We start from the raw sequence: 15662 nt of genomic DNA, 5'->3' as shown, positions 1-15662 counted from the left end.
GGCTTGCCCAGGGCCACACAGCTAGGTAATTATTAAGTGTCTGAGACTAGATTTGAACCCACAATACCAACTTCTTTACCTATGTCTTTGATCCCATATCCCTGGAATTTGCCTCTTTGGCTATTCCTTTTATCTCTCTAATTTTCAATCTTTCTTGCACTGGCTCCTTCTGTAAAACTTAAAAGCATGTCTATATTTTCCTCATTCTAGTACAGAATACCCTATGGGAATACCACCCCCCCCCCCAACTTGGTACTGATAGATTGTATGGGTTAATAGGGGTAACTACTCCAAATTTAATCTGTTATATGTGAAAACTATTGATTATGAGCCCCCATCCACTGCATAATCAACCAGTTGACACAGTTAATTCAACTTTATATATATATATTTTTCAGGTTTTTTTCCAAGGCAAATGGAGTTAAGTGGTTTGCCCAAGGCCATTTGAACCCAGGTACTCCTGACTCCAGGGCTGGTGCTTTATCCACTGTGCCACCTAGCCATCCTGACACAGTTAATTTAAAGAAAAGGTATTTGGTGAAATGGCATAGTAAGAGCAGTAGTAACAAAGCAATCATTCCCCCTATAAATCTGGATTATACTGTCCTACAAATACACATAGTATTAGTGGGAAGAACTGGCATGAATGTAGTATAAACAAGAAGAAAGAACTATATTTAGGAAGCACACGTGGTCAATTCACATCTCTAGAACAGAGCTATAGGTCTTTGGTGTCGTTTCTCATTGTATCCTTACTCTGTTCTGCCAGGCAAGTCAAGCACCTGGGTTCTCTGGGCCTAATTCCTCAGTTCAACTCAATTCCACATCAGGACTGTCTGGGTCTGTCCTCTGCTGGACATATCAGCTTTTACTGGGAGAGTTACTCTGCTGCCAAATACCATTGCTTCTTCCCAATTCTTCTTCATAGCCAAAGGTTACACTCCTTAAAGCTGATGTTGGCATCCAGAGATTCTCTAGACTCCTGTCTTTGTTTGCAGAACTGGATATATGTTTTTAAACAGTTCTCTTTAATTCTATATAATTGACAGGGACTTAATTCAAAGAGGCAAAGGGATGTAAGCACTTCTCTTTTTTTAAACTTTTATTTATTTATTTAAGGCAATGGGGTTAAGTGACTTGCCCAAGCCAACAGCTAGGCAATTATTAAGTGTCTGAGGCTGGATTTGAACTCAGGTCTTCATGATTCCAGGGCTGGTGCTCTAATCACTGCTCCACCTAAATGCCCCTGTAAACACTTCTTTATGCTTTCTTTACAATCTGTAAAAGAAACATAAATTCCTTTATAGTCTGCAAAAAAGCTCTCTGTTACTGTTTTCATGGTAAAAGTAAAACTACTTTAACATCTCATCATCTCTTAAATTCTGAAATGTCAAAGTGTGATGGAGTGACTTTATTGATCAAGGATCCCTTAACTTGGACCTATTACTTCTGAAGGTCTTCTAAAATTTTTTCTCCCTTTCACAGCCAAACTCCTTTTAAAAAGCTATCTCTACTTATTGTCACCATTTTTCACTTCCTATGTACTTTCTTTTCTTTTTAGTTTTATAAGGCAATGGGGTTAAGTGACTCACCCAAGGTCACACAGCTAGGTAATTATTAAGTATACGAGGCTGAATTTGAACTCAGGTCCTCCTGACTCCATGGCTGGTACTGTATCCACTGTGCCACCTAGCTGCCCCTCCCATTTACTTTCAGTCTTTCTTCTAACCTCATCATTCAACTAAAACTAGAGATCAAATCCCATTGAGTATGTTTTTTAACCAAGTCCCATACTTGTGCAGTATAAACTGAGAGAAATCCAGTACCTTAACCTAATTCTATTTTGTTTTTTTCTTAAGACCAAACTCTGGAGATTAACACATGTAATCTAATATTAGGACAAACTTTGGAAGTTAAAACATTATTGTAATTCTTTAAGGCCAAACTCATGAAGGTGGTCATTATGTTACTTCCCTGCACAAGAAACATCAGTGTTTCACTTTTATCTCCAGGATAAATAAAAATTATTCTTGTCTTTTCAGGATTATTATACATATCTCCTCTTTCATTTTCTTTATTCTGCATAAACTGTACTTCTTGATGTTCTATACCAAAGATATTTGGTTCCCAATGAAGGAGGGGTGTTCTGGGCACAGAGAAATGTTGTAATCTTTTTGTATTGAAAACTTTTCTGTACAGTGCGAGGTTTCCTTCATTCTGTGTTGGCTCTTTGTGAACCACATTTCTTAAGCCACTCTGGACTTTAACAGTGAGGCTGACCTTGTCATACCCATTGGGGCAGGAGCATGCATGGTACTGATGAACAACTCATGCTCAGTCAATGCTGTCAGGCATTAGCCACTCCTTTGGGATTGCCCAGGTGCATGTGCATGGGGAACACCTGAAGCCTGGTGCTAAACTACTCCCTAAGTACCACCCTTGATTGCCACTATGGAAATATATTTGAGCAAGGGTCCACACAGGCCTGCTTTTTTCTTCTTGACTCCTGGCCATGCTGTTTGAGTTTCTTCTCCTTTTCCTTTCTCTAAGCCAGATTCATGTCGTGAGGGGCAAAGTGCTGACTTTTCAGAAACATAGTGCTAAATTAGTCTAAGCCATAAGCCTCAGTTTCTATTTCTCAAGAATCAGGTGAGTGTGGGAACCCGGATGTCCATCTAGAAAAATCATGTCACCCTAACCTTATAAGATGTAAACAAAGACTAACTTTCCTGGGAATGCTCAGGTATACTTCCCTTCTCTTTGGACCATCAAATTTGACCAATTGTTGTAAGGGTCAGCAGAAAAGAGAAGGGGGAATGGGTTGTGGTTTTTGTATTTTTTTTAACCCTGCTTCAGCTTCTGTAATTTGGCTTTCCTGCTCTCTCTCTCTCTCTCTCTCTCTCTCTCTCTCTCTCTCTCTCATTCTTGCTTCTTGCAAGAATTGAATTAAATTTTAACTCTTTGGCTTCCACTTTGAGAAGACTCCCAGTAGGATTTCAGTTCCCCCCCCCTCTGCACAATGTGCTCTAGCTCCATGTGGCTGGATCTATATTGTTCCAAGATCCTTTCCTTCCTTCTCCCCCTTTTAACTTGACTAACTTCTTTGGATCTCTGGGTTGGTATTCTTAATGATACCATCTACCCATGAGTTTGGTGAGATCCTAGAGAACAAAACTTCATAGACCAAACTAACTTTTTGTTATTTCAGTTTTTAGACTAAGAAAATTATGGTCAACACTAGCTGTGTTTCTCCAACTTGTGTACTTTTTTGGGGATTTTTGTGTTAACTTGTAAACCATAAAAGTTTCTTGTGATTTAAAATCTAAGCCTTCCCTTCCTCCCTGAGTCAGAGTTGGTAATTCCATCATCCCCCAAAATGAACCACAGTTGTCTCTCTCCGGCAATCACCAGGCCTGGAATGTATTCTCAACTCCACTTTGCTTCTCAAAATCCCTAGTTCGCTTCAAAGCTCAGTTTAAAAATCGTTTTATTTTGTTTTTGCAAGGCAATGGGGTAAAGTGACTAGCTCAAGGTCAAGGGCTGGGTAATTATTAAATGTCTGAGACTGCATTTGAACTCAGGTCCTCTTCCCCCCCTCAATGGGTCCCCAGCTTTCCTCTCTGTAAAATTAGGGCGCTGGCCTCAAATCCTGGATGCTCTCTAAAGGTCTTTGCAACCATAAAAAGCCTTAGTTAAGCCCGCGATTCCCTTCTCCTGTTCCGAGGGCCACCGGAAGTGAAGTCACTGAAAGGAGGAGGGGGCCCTTCCGGGAAGACGTGGGTGAGGCGCGGCTCCGCGACCGCCTTTTCCCGTTTGGCGCCAAATCGCGAGGTTAGAGGTGGGGCCTAGGCGGGAATCCCCGCTCCTCTGCGTCTGCGCCTGCGCACGGGGAGCTCTCGCGACAGGACGCGCGGTCGCCGCTTCCGCCGCTCGTCGGGCTTCGGCAGATCCTCGGAGAGGCGCGGCCCGGCTACGGTGAGGCGGCGGCGAGGCGAGGCGGAGGGGCCCCGGGCGGCGGCCGTGGGGTCCGGGCGGGCCCGGCCTTTGTGAAGGGCTGGAAAGTGCGGGAACTCGGCCACCCGCTGCCCACGCGGACGGGCCGCCGGGCACCTAGGTTTATTGAAAAAGACATTGGCGGGGCGGCTCGGAGGCGCCGGGGACAGAGCCCCGGCCCCGGAGGCAGGAGGACCCGAGGCCAAATCCGGCCGCAGACGCTTAATTCCCTAGCTGTGTGGCCTTGGGCAAGCCACTTAACCCCATTGCCTTGCAAAAAACCTAAAAAAGAAAAAAAAAAGACGGCAGCCCGTGTAGGTGCCTCCAGGGGGAAAGGACCCGACCCAGGGGCATCCTGCCCAGGGCATCCCGCAGGTGTGACTCCCCATGGCACCAGCCCCAGACCACCCTCCTCGTTTTTCTTTATCTACTTATAGCAGTGTAAACCGTAAAAGTGCTGCATAAAGGGATAATCATCATGTTGTGCCGTATTTCTGAGAAGCAGTCGTGTGTGACCCTGGACAAGTCACCCAGCTGTAGTAACTCCCTAACAATGAGTTTGAGAGAAAGAGCCCACTTCTAAGACTAATGAAGTCAGGGGTCTCAACTCTCCCTGCCAGCTGGTGTATGTATCTTCTCCCTGTTTATAGGGTAATCCGAGGCAAGAACTGGATGTTGTTGTTTTAAACCTATCCTCCCCACCTTGGATGAGTAAATGGTCTTTGTTGATAACATTTTTAATATTTAATTTTTTCCAAATTTAATTTCCAAATCACCCCCCCCTTCCTTTCTCCTCTATGAAAAGCAAAAGAAAAAACAAAACTTTTATTGCAAACATGCACAATCAAAACAAATTCCTAAATTGACCATGTTCAAAGGAAAAAAAATAAAGTGACTACCTTAGGGCTACCCAGCAAATAAGTGGCAGAAGCAGATCTTCAGAATTAACGTCTCTCATTTTATGCTACTTCTACACTGATGCATAAAACATGGTCATCTTGATAAGGATTAGGAAGAGGATATGTTTCAGTTGAAAAATTTCTGCTTAGGAAGAAGTGTTGTCACATTTTTAATTATTTTTACTTCCTTAACCTTTTCCTAGCAAGAACCATGGAACCAGAGGAGAACAATTTGCTGGACCTTCCTGATTACGAAGTGGAAGAAGATGAAGCTTTTCAACCTTTTCCACCTCCAGCCTCTCCAGGAAGGGATGATGCTGGAGAAAATGATATCACCTCAGGTTAGAAAGCAGTTGTTCCTAAAAATGCCCAAGTAGTCATTATGATGTAAAGAATCTTGTTAAGAAATTATAGCACCATCAGTAATGCTTGAGAATGAACTGTATTTAGTGACATCTCAACCATAACCAAAGTACAGAGAAAACTGCAGTGCAATAAAAATACTTGTTCTCTAAATTTTTGGGAAAGTATATACAAATGATAAGTGAATATGAGTGGAACTATTCACATGACAGTTCTTATTTTAAGATGTTGACTTCTGGCAAGTACTGTGTTCCACATTATCTTTTAATTACAGAAATAATTTTAAATGTCCTTATTTCCATTCAGATGCAAGAAGGGATCAGATGGGAAATATGCCTGTAGCTCCAAAGAAAACTGTAAAAAGGAATTTGCCTAAGTTAGATGCTCAGAGGTATTTCCTAAGTTTCTTTGAATATTAAAGCTTTATGTTTATTAGGCTAGTTTGGATATATTATTTCATTTTAGTGATCAAATTTTAATTTGCCTAATATAGAAAATATTTTTCATTTCATTAAGAAATCATTTTCATGTTTATTGTGCAAGCATACTTTTTATAATTTAGTGATATTAATAGCACATGTTTATGATTTCCCAGATTAACTTCAGAAAGAGGACTTCCAGCATTAAGGCATGTGTTTGATAAGGTGAAATTCAAAGGTAAAGGCCATGAGGTAAGAAACAACCAATTTTGATACAATTGCCTTTATTATATTATTTTTATTGTTAGTAACATCTTGTTATTGTTCAGTTGTGACCAATTATTTGTGACCCCTTGGACTATAGCATGCATTATTTTCCTAACAAGCCCAAAATGCTTTATAGACTTTCCATTTCACTTCAGTTTAGTTAGAAAAGTGATTATAATCTTTGTTTTATAGATTGAAAGACAGGTTAAATTACTTGAGATTATGTAGTTAGCCATTGTTAAGACTTGATTTCTTTACTTTTGACCTCAAGGTTAGTTCTTGTTATAAAATTTCATTAAGTGGCAAATAAAATACTTCATACAAATCTTATAAATTAATAATTGTTATTCATTATTAAGAAGACAATATGGCAACATTAGTTTTTTTTCAACAAGTCCTTTAGCCAGTTCCTATTCAAGCATGAAAAAATTTGGGAGATTTGAGCAGGAAAACATCCTAATTCTTTAAAAGTTTCTTGACTCTGAAAAATACTAAATGACACCAGTGTCTTTGGCATCACTTTTTATTCTGAAATCTGCTGATGTAGTCAAATGTTTAGATGAAACTTCTATTTAGCAATTTTATATTTATGTTATAGGCTGAAGATTTGAAGACATTAATCAGACACATGGAGCACTGGGCACATAGGCTATTCCCTAAACTGCAATTTGAGGATTTTATTAGTAAAGTAGAACATTTGGGAAATAAGAAGGAAGTTCAGGTGAGTATTTACCATGATATAGATATCTTCCTCAATCCATATAGTGCCAGCTTAGATTTAATGGAAAGAAAAAATGATTTTTTATGAATGTCTTTTTAAATTAAACTGTTCAGAAGTGATTTAAGAAGGCATCCGTAATTTCTGTACTTGTGAGCACTTTAGAACAAATATAAATTGTTAATCCTTTCTATGTCTTTAGTGAACTGAGTGCTCTGAGAAATCTCCCCAAAATTAACTAGGGTGATCTTTGTATATTAGACTTTCTGCATAGTTTTTACCTGGGTCCAGAGTCAAGGCTTTTCTCAGTAGGTGTAGAACCTCTAAGAGAACAACCTACATACAAATATGAAGTACTTGAGTAGAAGACTAAAGAAACATTGTTATAAAACTTTTTAAACACAGCAGAGTTAGTATTGTTATTCCAATTTTGAATGGCTAAACCTAGAAGGAAAAAGATTCCATAATATTAATATAAAGTAATAATAGAAATAAAATGTTACCCCCTTGAAACTTAGGATAGAATGTTTGATGCTGAACTTTTTTTTTTCACAACACTGATATTTTTAAAATGTAAAAATTTACTGCCTTACTTTTAGACCTGCTTAAAACGAATACGACTTGATCTTCCTATTGTACATGAGGATTTTATTAGTAATGATGGTAAGTATTTGTTCTTACAGTTTAGGGGTAAGTTGTCACACACCCATTTTGTTTTTAGAATAAATTCTAATGGATTGGAGTTTTTTAAAAATAGCAAATAATGGATTTTTAAAAAATTTTTATCATTTGTTGTGACATTCATAAAATAGAACAAAATGTCAAGGGACAAACCAAAAAGACGGTAGCCAATGTAACAGAAAAAAAAAGAATTATCTTCACTGAACTTCATTTCCATCCAGTCATTTCCTCCATTAAACTATGGATATATTTTTATTTATTTATTTATTAGGTTTTTGCAAGGCAAATGGGGTTAAGTGGCTTGCCCAAGGCCACACAGCTAGGTAATTATTAAGTGTCTGAGACCGGATTTGAACCCAGGTATTCCTGACTTCAGGGCTGGTGCTTTATCCACTGCGCCACCTAGCCACCCTATGGATATATTTTTAAAGCAAAAAAATGACAGTTAAATAAGGAGTCAAATTGAAATATCCTTATAAATTCAAATGACTTTTAATCTATGTTGTGGTGAACTAGCTCAATAAGATGCTTTTATTGTCAAGTCTGTTGTGTCCTTCCTTGACTTGTTGATTGGAGCACCATTTTGGTAAAGATATTAAAAGACCTTTAGAGACTTTAGTTGATGTAGACACTGTTCATCCTTGGTTAACTTATGATTTAGCCAAGATTAACAAATGAGTAAAAGGATAAGTCAAGCTAAGAAGTATTAATGTCCACAGTCTATTGACTGAATCTTGAAAAGGTGCTTCTGGGAAGATAAAGCTGGTGATGAAATAGTTAGAGCTGAGCATAAGATCATGATAGGGATCTATTTTAGCCCTTTATTCAGTAGGAGAAGAATTGAAGCTTGGGAAGGCTAAATGACTTCCCCATGGTCATTCTGCTGGCAGAACTACAAGACCACCAAAGTGACTGTACTTGGTATTGGTTACATTTGTTAGTCACTCAGTGTAACCACACAGTCAGTCACATATATCAACACAAGTGGTTCCTGCCGACAGGATCTGCCTAGTTGTCAGATTTCCTGTGCGATGGTTCTGCACATCTCTCTTAAATTTTAGAAAATTTTACTTATAAGACACAGTGGGAAACATGGGTTCAATATAGAAGATCTTTTGTAATTTGATTTTAAGAGTCAATAATAATAGTAATAATATTAAGAGCTGAATTTCTTGCCAAGATATGTGACATATAGTGGGATTTCATATATGTTAGGAATGGAGTCATTACTGAACTACTAAAAGGAACTCATTTTAGGACTGTAGAATTTAAGAATTTTTACTCACTTTTTTGGCCTTTGCCTTATGCTTTTTTAGTTATACCTAGTGTAGTTTTTTGACTTTTAAAAATGCTTTTTTTTGGTTGGAAAATATTCTCAACTAAAATTCCTTTGCTAAAGGTCTCTGATGCCTCATTTTTGTATGAAGATAACTGTGGTTTTTAAAAATTATTTTTATTTTTAATTAAACTTTTAAATATTAATCTGTCCCATCCATGACTACCTCCTCCTTGATTTAAATAAAAAAAAGCTTCAAAAGACTGTAAAACATAGTTGTATAGCTAGCAAAACAAATTATCACACATCTGAAAATATATGTCTTTGTGCATTTTAAGTTCATAACCTCTGTGTCAAGAGGTAAGTGTGATGTTTCATCTTCTTTTGGACTCATGATTTGTCACTGTAGTGATCAGAATTCTAAAGGCTTGGGGCAGCTAGGTGATGCAGTGAATAAAGCACTGGTCCTGGAGTCAGGAGGACCTGAGTTCAAATGCAGCCTAAGACACTTACTTAGCTTTGTGACCCTGGTCAAGTTGCTTAACCTCCTTACCTTACCAAAAAGAAATGTTTCCCTTATAGGACAGCTGGGTGGCGCAGTGGATAGAGCTTAACCCCATTGCCTAGGGAAAAAACAAAGAACTCTAAAGGCTTTCAAATTTTTCTCTATAATGTTGCTATTAAAATGATTTTCCTAGTTCTGCTCATTTCACTTGGCCTTGGTTTGTTTCTTCTGAAACTTTGCTTCATCAGTCTAATGAGACATCAGTACATTTATAATACTCCAATTTATTTAGCTGTTATCCAACAGGAGAGTCCTTTAGTTTCTAGTTTTTTGGTATTCTGAGAAACTACTCTAAATATATTTGCTTATATGAATCCTTTTTCTCTTTGAGATGAGTATAGACCTACTAATGGAGTACTGTTTAAAAGAGTATACACAAATTGCTAAATTTCCTGACATAGTTCCAAGTTGTTTTCTATAATGGTTGGAGCAATTTATAGTTTTATCAAAATAGTACCTATCACCTCTCCAAGGTGAAAAGTGGGAGTTGGAAGATCCTCAAGGATCTTTAATTTGAATTTCTCTATCAGTAATTTAGAGTATTTTTTCATATGACTATAGATAGCTTTAATTTCTTCATCTGGAAACTGCCTGTTCATATCCTTTAACCATTTCTCAATTGAGGAATGACTTACATTCTTATAAATTTGACTCAGTTGTTTGTATATTTTAGAAATGAGTACTTAATCAGAAACACTAAGACTTTTCATCAACTTTCTTTGTCCTTCTAATTTTGGTTGCATTGATATTATTTGTGCAGAACTTTTTAAAGTTATTGTAATCAAAATTATCCAATTTGCATTTTATAATCTTGCTTTTTGGTCATAAATTCCTTTTCATTTCTTAGAAGCCAGTTATGACACATGTTAATGATTACTATTCTGTATTACAGATTTGGATTTATTACTTAGAGATCCTGTTCCTTTCCTCTTGTTTTCATTAGCAGTCTTGAGATTCTTCACCTGACCTTGGTTCTTGAAAGCTGACAGTCTGGCTTGGGGGAGGGAAGGAGGACTGAAATCTTTGACTGATTGCTTGGAAAGTTGCAAAGGCTTTGAGTGATAGTCTAGTGTTTAACTGTATGTCTTTATGATTTGTCTGAGAATTTACTTAGCTTAATAAGTATGGTTTCATGGTAATGAATTTTTAGGTTATAGTAGATCAAAGTCATAGAGAAGTTTTGATCTGAGTAAATGGAGAGAGAAGTTATGCCTGAGAAACTATAGAACCTTCAAGTCTATAATATCAGCAGTCTGAAACTTGTTAGGAATGCATTCTATCTGGATCAGGAGAATTACTGGTTTTTAGTCAAGTTTTAAACTAGCTTAAACCCAGAGACTCCTTTTGTTAATAAAGAAGTCATTAATACAGTCAGTATCCTTATATTGATTTATTTTTGTTTTTTTATTTAGGTGATAAAACAGAAGGTAATGGACTAGAAACAAGTACGACAGACTTTGATTCCTTATTTGCAAATCCAGTTGACAGAGAAATATCTGTTTCTCAGTCAAACATAAGTTTAACAGAGGAACAACAGCAAAGAATTGAGAAGAACAAACAACTAGCCTTGGAAAGGAGACAGGCAAAACTGTTGAATAACAGTCAGTCCCAAGAAAATGGTAAATTATATATTTTGTTATATGTGTTGTCATTAATGTACCAAGGACATGTTAGAAATTTTAACCTATGTTCTTTTTGTGCTTCCAAAAATAATAAAACTAAGAAAAGGTGATAATGGTTCAAATTTAAAAGTCAGTAAAACCTTGACAAGCTGAAACTCTTGGATGCATCACAATTTTAGGGAGGGTGGGGAGGGAATGGATATGTACCATTTATTCACAAAAGCTTTTTAAAATTTTGGATGGAAATCTCTGAAAAATTTTGTGCATTCAACAAGCATTTTATTTATCAAACACCTATGAACTAAGAAATCTATTAGATGCTGATGATCCAAAGACAAAATGAAACAACTTGAAAGAAAAGATATTGTACTTATAAGAATTTATCTTTTTCATGTTGACTCGGGGCTGTTCTTATGAATGACAGTTATTGTACTGAATATTGCAGGGATGCCTTCAGAACTTAGTGAGGGGCTTGTTAGGGCTCTTGCTTTTTCTCTAGAGATGTAGGCAACCTAGCCTAAGTTGTTTAAACTTCGGATTCTGATTTAAATAGTTTGGGATTTTTTGTGGCCTTTGTTGGCACTTTTTTGCCATTAATGTTGGTAGTCAGCATGCCTGACTGTAACTGTTTTTCAGCTTTCCTTTTCCCCCGGCTAAATAAATTTGTTAGAATTTTGTATAAATTGAGTATGAGTGAAAAGCCTATGAAATTCTCACTCTTTAGTCTTAATTTAATACAGAGATGATTGATATTTTTGACTGCTTAGATGCCCTTTTGTCTTGCTTTTTTTTCTTTTTTCACTTTTAAGTGAGAAAGTGTGCTTGGATCATAGATTTAGAATCGGAAGAGATTTGTACAGGAGCCCAGAATAACACCAAAGCTCAGAAAAGCTAAGTAAATAAATATATCTTAAGTCACACATGAGGTAAAGTTGCAGAGCTGAGAATCAAGTCCAGGTCTTTTGATTCCAAATTCAGAACTCTTTCTATTGGTTCTGTGGTTATTATATGCAGTAAAAATATCAGTTGTGAAAAATACAGGTGTTCACTCAGACACTCAAACATAACATCACTGTTGCTCTAGGCTCTTTTAAATTAATGATCAACTTCTATATCATTAAAATATTTGTTTATCCTGGTTGAATGTTTTGAAATTGATTTTTAGAGAAAGGAAGTATATGGAATATAGCCAATGTGTGGTGACTTCTTTGCTCCTATTTCCCCTACCCCTACCCCTGATCTAATATTTCAAAACAGCAAAGTGATAGGAGATAATTATTCATTATTCCATCCTGGAACATTTGAGTAAACAAGCACAAAAACATACACCCCTTAAAATCTTCAACATGAAGACATTTTCTTCTACATAATTACCTTATTAACTTAAAATCAAATCCATGTAATAAATGGTGCTATCATTGCCTAGTGATTCAAAATGAAGCCCTTAATTCTGATTTTGAATATAATCTCTTAATGGAATCTTGAAGGCCTCCATTGATAAGAAACTACTACTTTTCCATTTGGGACAAATCTAAAAGAGCTTTGAAGTCAGGGTATCTTCCACTCTTGGTCCTTTAAAAAGGTGAGAAATTTTCAAAGGGACTTTGGGACTTATTTAAGTAGGACTATATTCACATTAAAAAATAAAACAATCACATTAAAATAATAATATGAATAATTGCTTTTTTTCAGATTTGTCAGTTATTGTGCCCATGACACAGGCATCTGAAAAGGATAGTACAAATGAAGCTCAAGAAGAGAACTTAAATAAATTAAGTGAAGAAAATCTAGAAATCTCGGACAATGCTGCCAATACTATGAATATAGTTGATGACCTACAAAACGCGGGAGTAGATGAAGCCTTTTAAAAAATGCAACGACTAGCCAACATACCTTTTTATTTAAGAACAATGAAGTGCTAACAACGGTTTGCCCCATTCAAAAATATGGATTAGCCTCAGTTAAGACTAGAAAATAGTCTTAATAGCTGCTTGTCCTCCACTTTAGCAAGTGTGTGAAAAGCTTTTGGTGGTTAACCTTATTAGAAGCTTTTCCAAGTTCTAGCCCACTTGTTTATATTTGTCCTATGTATTTATTTATATTAGCCTAAGTTGTCAATAACTTTGATAGTTTCTACTTGTCTTTTTGTATAAATAAATCTTTTGACAGGTAACTTCTGCTGCTATACAACTTAAGGGTCTTATGTTTTAATAAAAAGTGCTTAAGATTTTAAAATATAAAAATTTATATTTATTTTGTAAAAAGTGAATAAAAGCTTTTTTTATAGAAGTGTGACATTTTAATGAATAAAAATAGAAATGCTTTTCATTAGTTTGCATATAGGTGATAGTTTTGGTAGTTATTGGGACTCTCAACATTTAAATAGTTACATAGAGGTAAGTTATATTGGCATTTATATGTATAATGCACAACAGATGTGAAAACACTGCTTGGCATCCAAACTTCAGATTTTTCTTTAGAGATTATACTATCAGTGAGTTTATCTTAATGATTTATCTGATACTTTGTACTTAAGTGACCTAGAGTGGTCTTCATTTATGTTACTTCAGCCACTCATATAGCCACATTTTCAGCCGAAATGTTTGATTTGAAATTAAGTACTTCCAATTACATTCTTATTAGATAACTAATTTTTTAAATGCCCCTGAAGTCAGTCCTTCAAACTATTTCTATCTTTATTTCTCCAAACATCCAATGACCTCCTCCCCATCTTCAGCCATTTCGGTCTTTTTGTTATGATCTCAGCCCCTAAGCTGCTATTACCCACTTTGAACCTCTAATTCTGAATAAAGTCTGCTTCCTCAGCATTTCTTAGCCAAGAAACTGTTCTTAGTAATTTCTAACTCATGAGGGGAATAACCATTTCATTTCCATATATTGATATAATGGGGCACATTCATCTGACAAGTTCTCCCTTGAGGGCCTCAGGTCATTGATTCCATCCTGATGTGCATTCTAATTTAGGAAAAGGTGTAGCAGCACAGGGCAGGCTATTCCTAAGTAAGAAGTTGATAGGAACAGTCTCCTTCCCATGAGTCTTCTGGTCATTCCTAGTTTTTGCCTGGCTTTCCCCCAGTTGAACCTGTTAATTTCATTTTTTTAGGAAAACTCCATAAATTCTACAGGATATATTAAGTTGCTTCAGACTTGCTTGGTTTGACTTAGTCAAGTTTCTTCATTTAGGACTTGATGCCCTAAGAACTCAGTTCTTAGATTCACTATATTCACTACACCAACTAGTGACCTGTCAGGTATTGGGTACAGATGCAAAATACTACTTCATTTGTTCTCAGTAATCTGGGTATTGACCAGAGTCTTCCCCTCCTTTCTCTTGGAGGATATTTTATCTGAGACTTAACCCTGGAATGTATTTGTGTGTGTGTGTGTATTCAGAGTCTGGTACAGAGGAAAGTGCTGGATTTGGAATCGAGGTCCTAACTACAGATGAATTTTAGTTATGTTATCTATAACTTGACCTTGGTCAAGTCAAAATGAGCCTTAGTTCCTCACTGATAAATGAGGGTCAAACTTGTTTTTCAGTCATTTCCAATTCTTTCTAAATGCATTTAGTTTTCTTGGCAAAGATAGTGGTTTGGCATTTCCTTCTCATTTATCAGATGAGGAAATAAAGGCATAAGTTACATGCCCTACCCAGAGTTCACATGGCTACCAGATGTCTGAAGTTGGTTCTGAACTCAGATCTTCCTGATGCTGGGTCTGATGTGGTACCTACTGCACCACCTAGCTGCTCCTTTTTAAAAAAAAATTGCTTCTAGGAATGAATATGTAATGCTGTGAATTGAGCTTTTTAATTCTTATTCGATGTTTTATCTAGTAAGGTATAAACACTTCAAATGATTCCCAGATTGGGGTTTGATTTGGTTTATAAACTGAATTTTGTATTCTAAAATATCACTCATGTTGAGCAGTCAGTCTGTGCATCCAGTTATTTGTGAATATTCTTCCAAACTCCCAAGAGAGCCGAGGCTGATTGCATCTAATATTTGTGTCCTCCAGTATCTTGAACTTAGGATCTGTTGAGAGAGCAAATGTGGCCACATGCAATACTTGATCCTTCATAGTGAGTTTATGACCCCACGTCATCTGTTCAGATTCTATCCCTTTTGACTAAAATGTTAAAAATTGTACAAATGATTTTATTCTTTCTGCTCCTAAGAAAATCTTTCTTGAATTATAAAAATGAGAGATGGGTAGTGAGTTAGGACAAAGGATATTGGTATTGAGAGGTTATAAAAACTTGATAATGTAGTTTTAGAGCTATCATTTTCTATGTGTTTGTACAAAGACTGATTTGTACTCTGTAAAAGAAAGTGATTAGTAAAACTAATGTATATACAAAAAGTATTTGAGAGGTAGCTGGTGTTATAAAGGGAAAAAGATTAAGTATACTTGAATCTTATCTAAAGCAAATCATTCAATCCAAGGTGTTCTTTACTTGGGGTCCATGAATTTGCTTAAAAAATATCAATATGGGTAGATGTATAATTATTTCAATATAATTGATTTCCTCTGTGATCCCCTATGTATTTTTACTTATCTTCTAAAATATCCCCCACATTGAATAGTCATCTGTGCATCCTAAGAAGGAATTTATGAGCTTTACCAATTTGTCACAGGTGCCCAAGACACAAAAATGGCTAAGAAATCCTAATTTAAATAGTTCCCCAGGCTATTCTAAATCAGGGCTGTCCAAAATGCAGCCCCCAAGGTGATTTTATGCAGTCCACCAGTGGGTTTACCAGATGCTTTAAGAGCTGAGCTACCAGCTACTGCAGAGGGCTCAATATAATGACAATCAAAATATATTGTCTAGTGTT

At 36.5% G+C, this 15662-nt stretch overlaps 1 protein-coding gene and 1 non-coding gene across 3 annotated transcripts; both read left to right on the top strand.

Moving 5' to 3' along the window:
* Window positions 1–3868: 3868 nt before the first annotated feature.
* On the top strand, window positions 3869–13041 carry TIPIN (TIMELESS interacting protein). 2 transcript variants are annotated; one of them, XM_074234439.1, is made up of 8 exons: window positions 3869–3975; window positions 5096–5233; window positions 5562–5646; window positions 5851–5926; window positions 6540–6662; window positions 7259–7322; window positions 10594–10800; window positions 12496–13041. In XM_074234439.1, the coding sequence occupies exons 2-8, from the start codon at window positions 5104–5106 to the stop codon at window positions 12669–12671; spliced, it is 861 nt and encodes a 286-aa protein (XP_074090540.1). In that variant the 5' UTR covers window positions 3869–3975; window positions 5096–5103; the 3' UTR covers window positions 12672–13041. The 2 variants fall into 2 exon arrangements, with proteins under 2 accessions (XP_074090540.1, XP_074090541.1); XM_074234440.1 differs by lacking the exon at window positions 3869–3975 and adding an exon at window positions 4007–4368.
* Window positions 8249–8386, top strand: LOC141523200 (small Cajal body-specific RNA 14). Its single transcript, XR_012478391.1, has one exon.
* Window positions 13042–15662: the final 2621 nt, after the last annotated feature.

Source organism: Macrotis lagotis, chromosome 4 (genome assembly GCF_037893015.1).
Source record: "Macrotis lagotis isolate mMagLag1 chromosome 4, bilby.v1.9.chrom.fasta, whole genome shotgun sequence".
NCBI lineage: Eukaryota > Metazoa > Chordata > Mammalia > Peramelemorphia > Peramelidae > Macrotis > Macrotis lagotis.
Note: the sequence above shows the minus strand (reverse complement) of the source record. Positions and strands in the feature narration are given on the sequence as shown.

Bases quoted from the DNA above. Each gene is read 5' to 3' on its own strand.
- TIPIN (XM_074234439.1), top strand. From the start codon at position 5,104: ATGGAACCAGAGGAGAACAATTTGCTGGACCTTCCTGATTACGAAGTG. The intron at 5,647-5,850 runs GTATTTCCTAAG...ATGATTTCCCAG, and splicing joins CCTAAGTTAGATGCTCAGAG to ATTAACTTCAGAAAGAGGAC. The intron at 5,927-6,539 runs GTAAGAAACAAC...TTTATGTTATAG, and splicing joins TCAAAGGTAAAGGCCATGAG to GCTGAAGATTTGAAGACATT.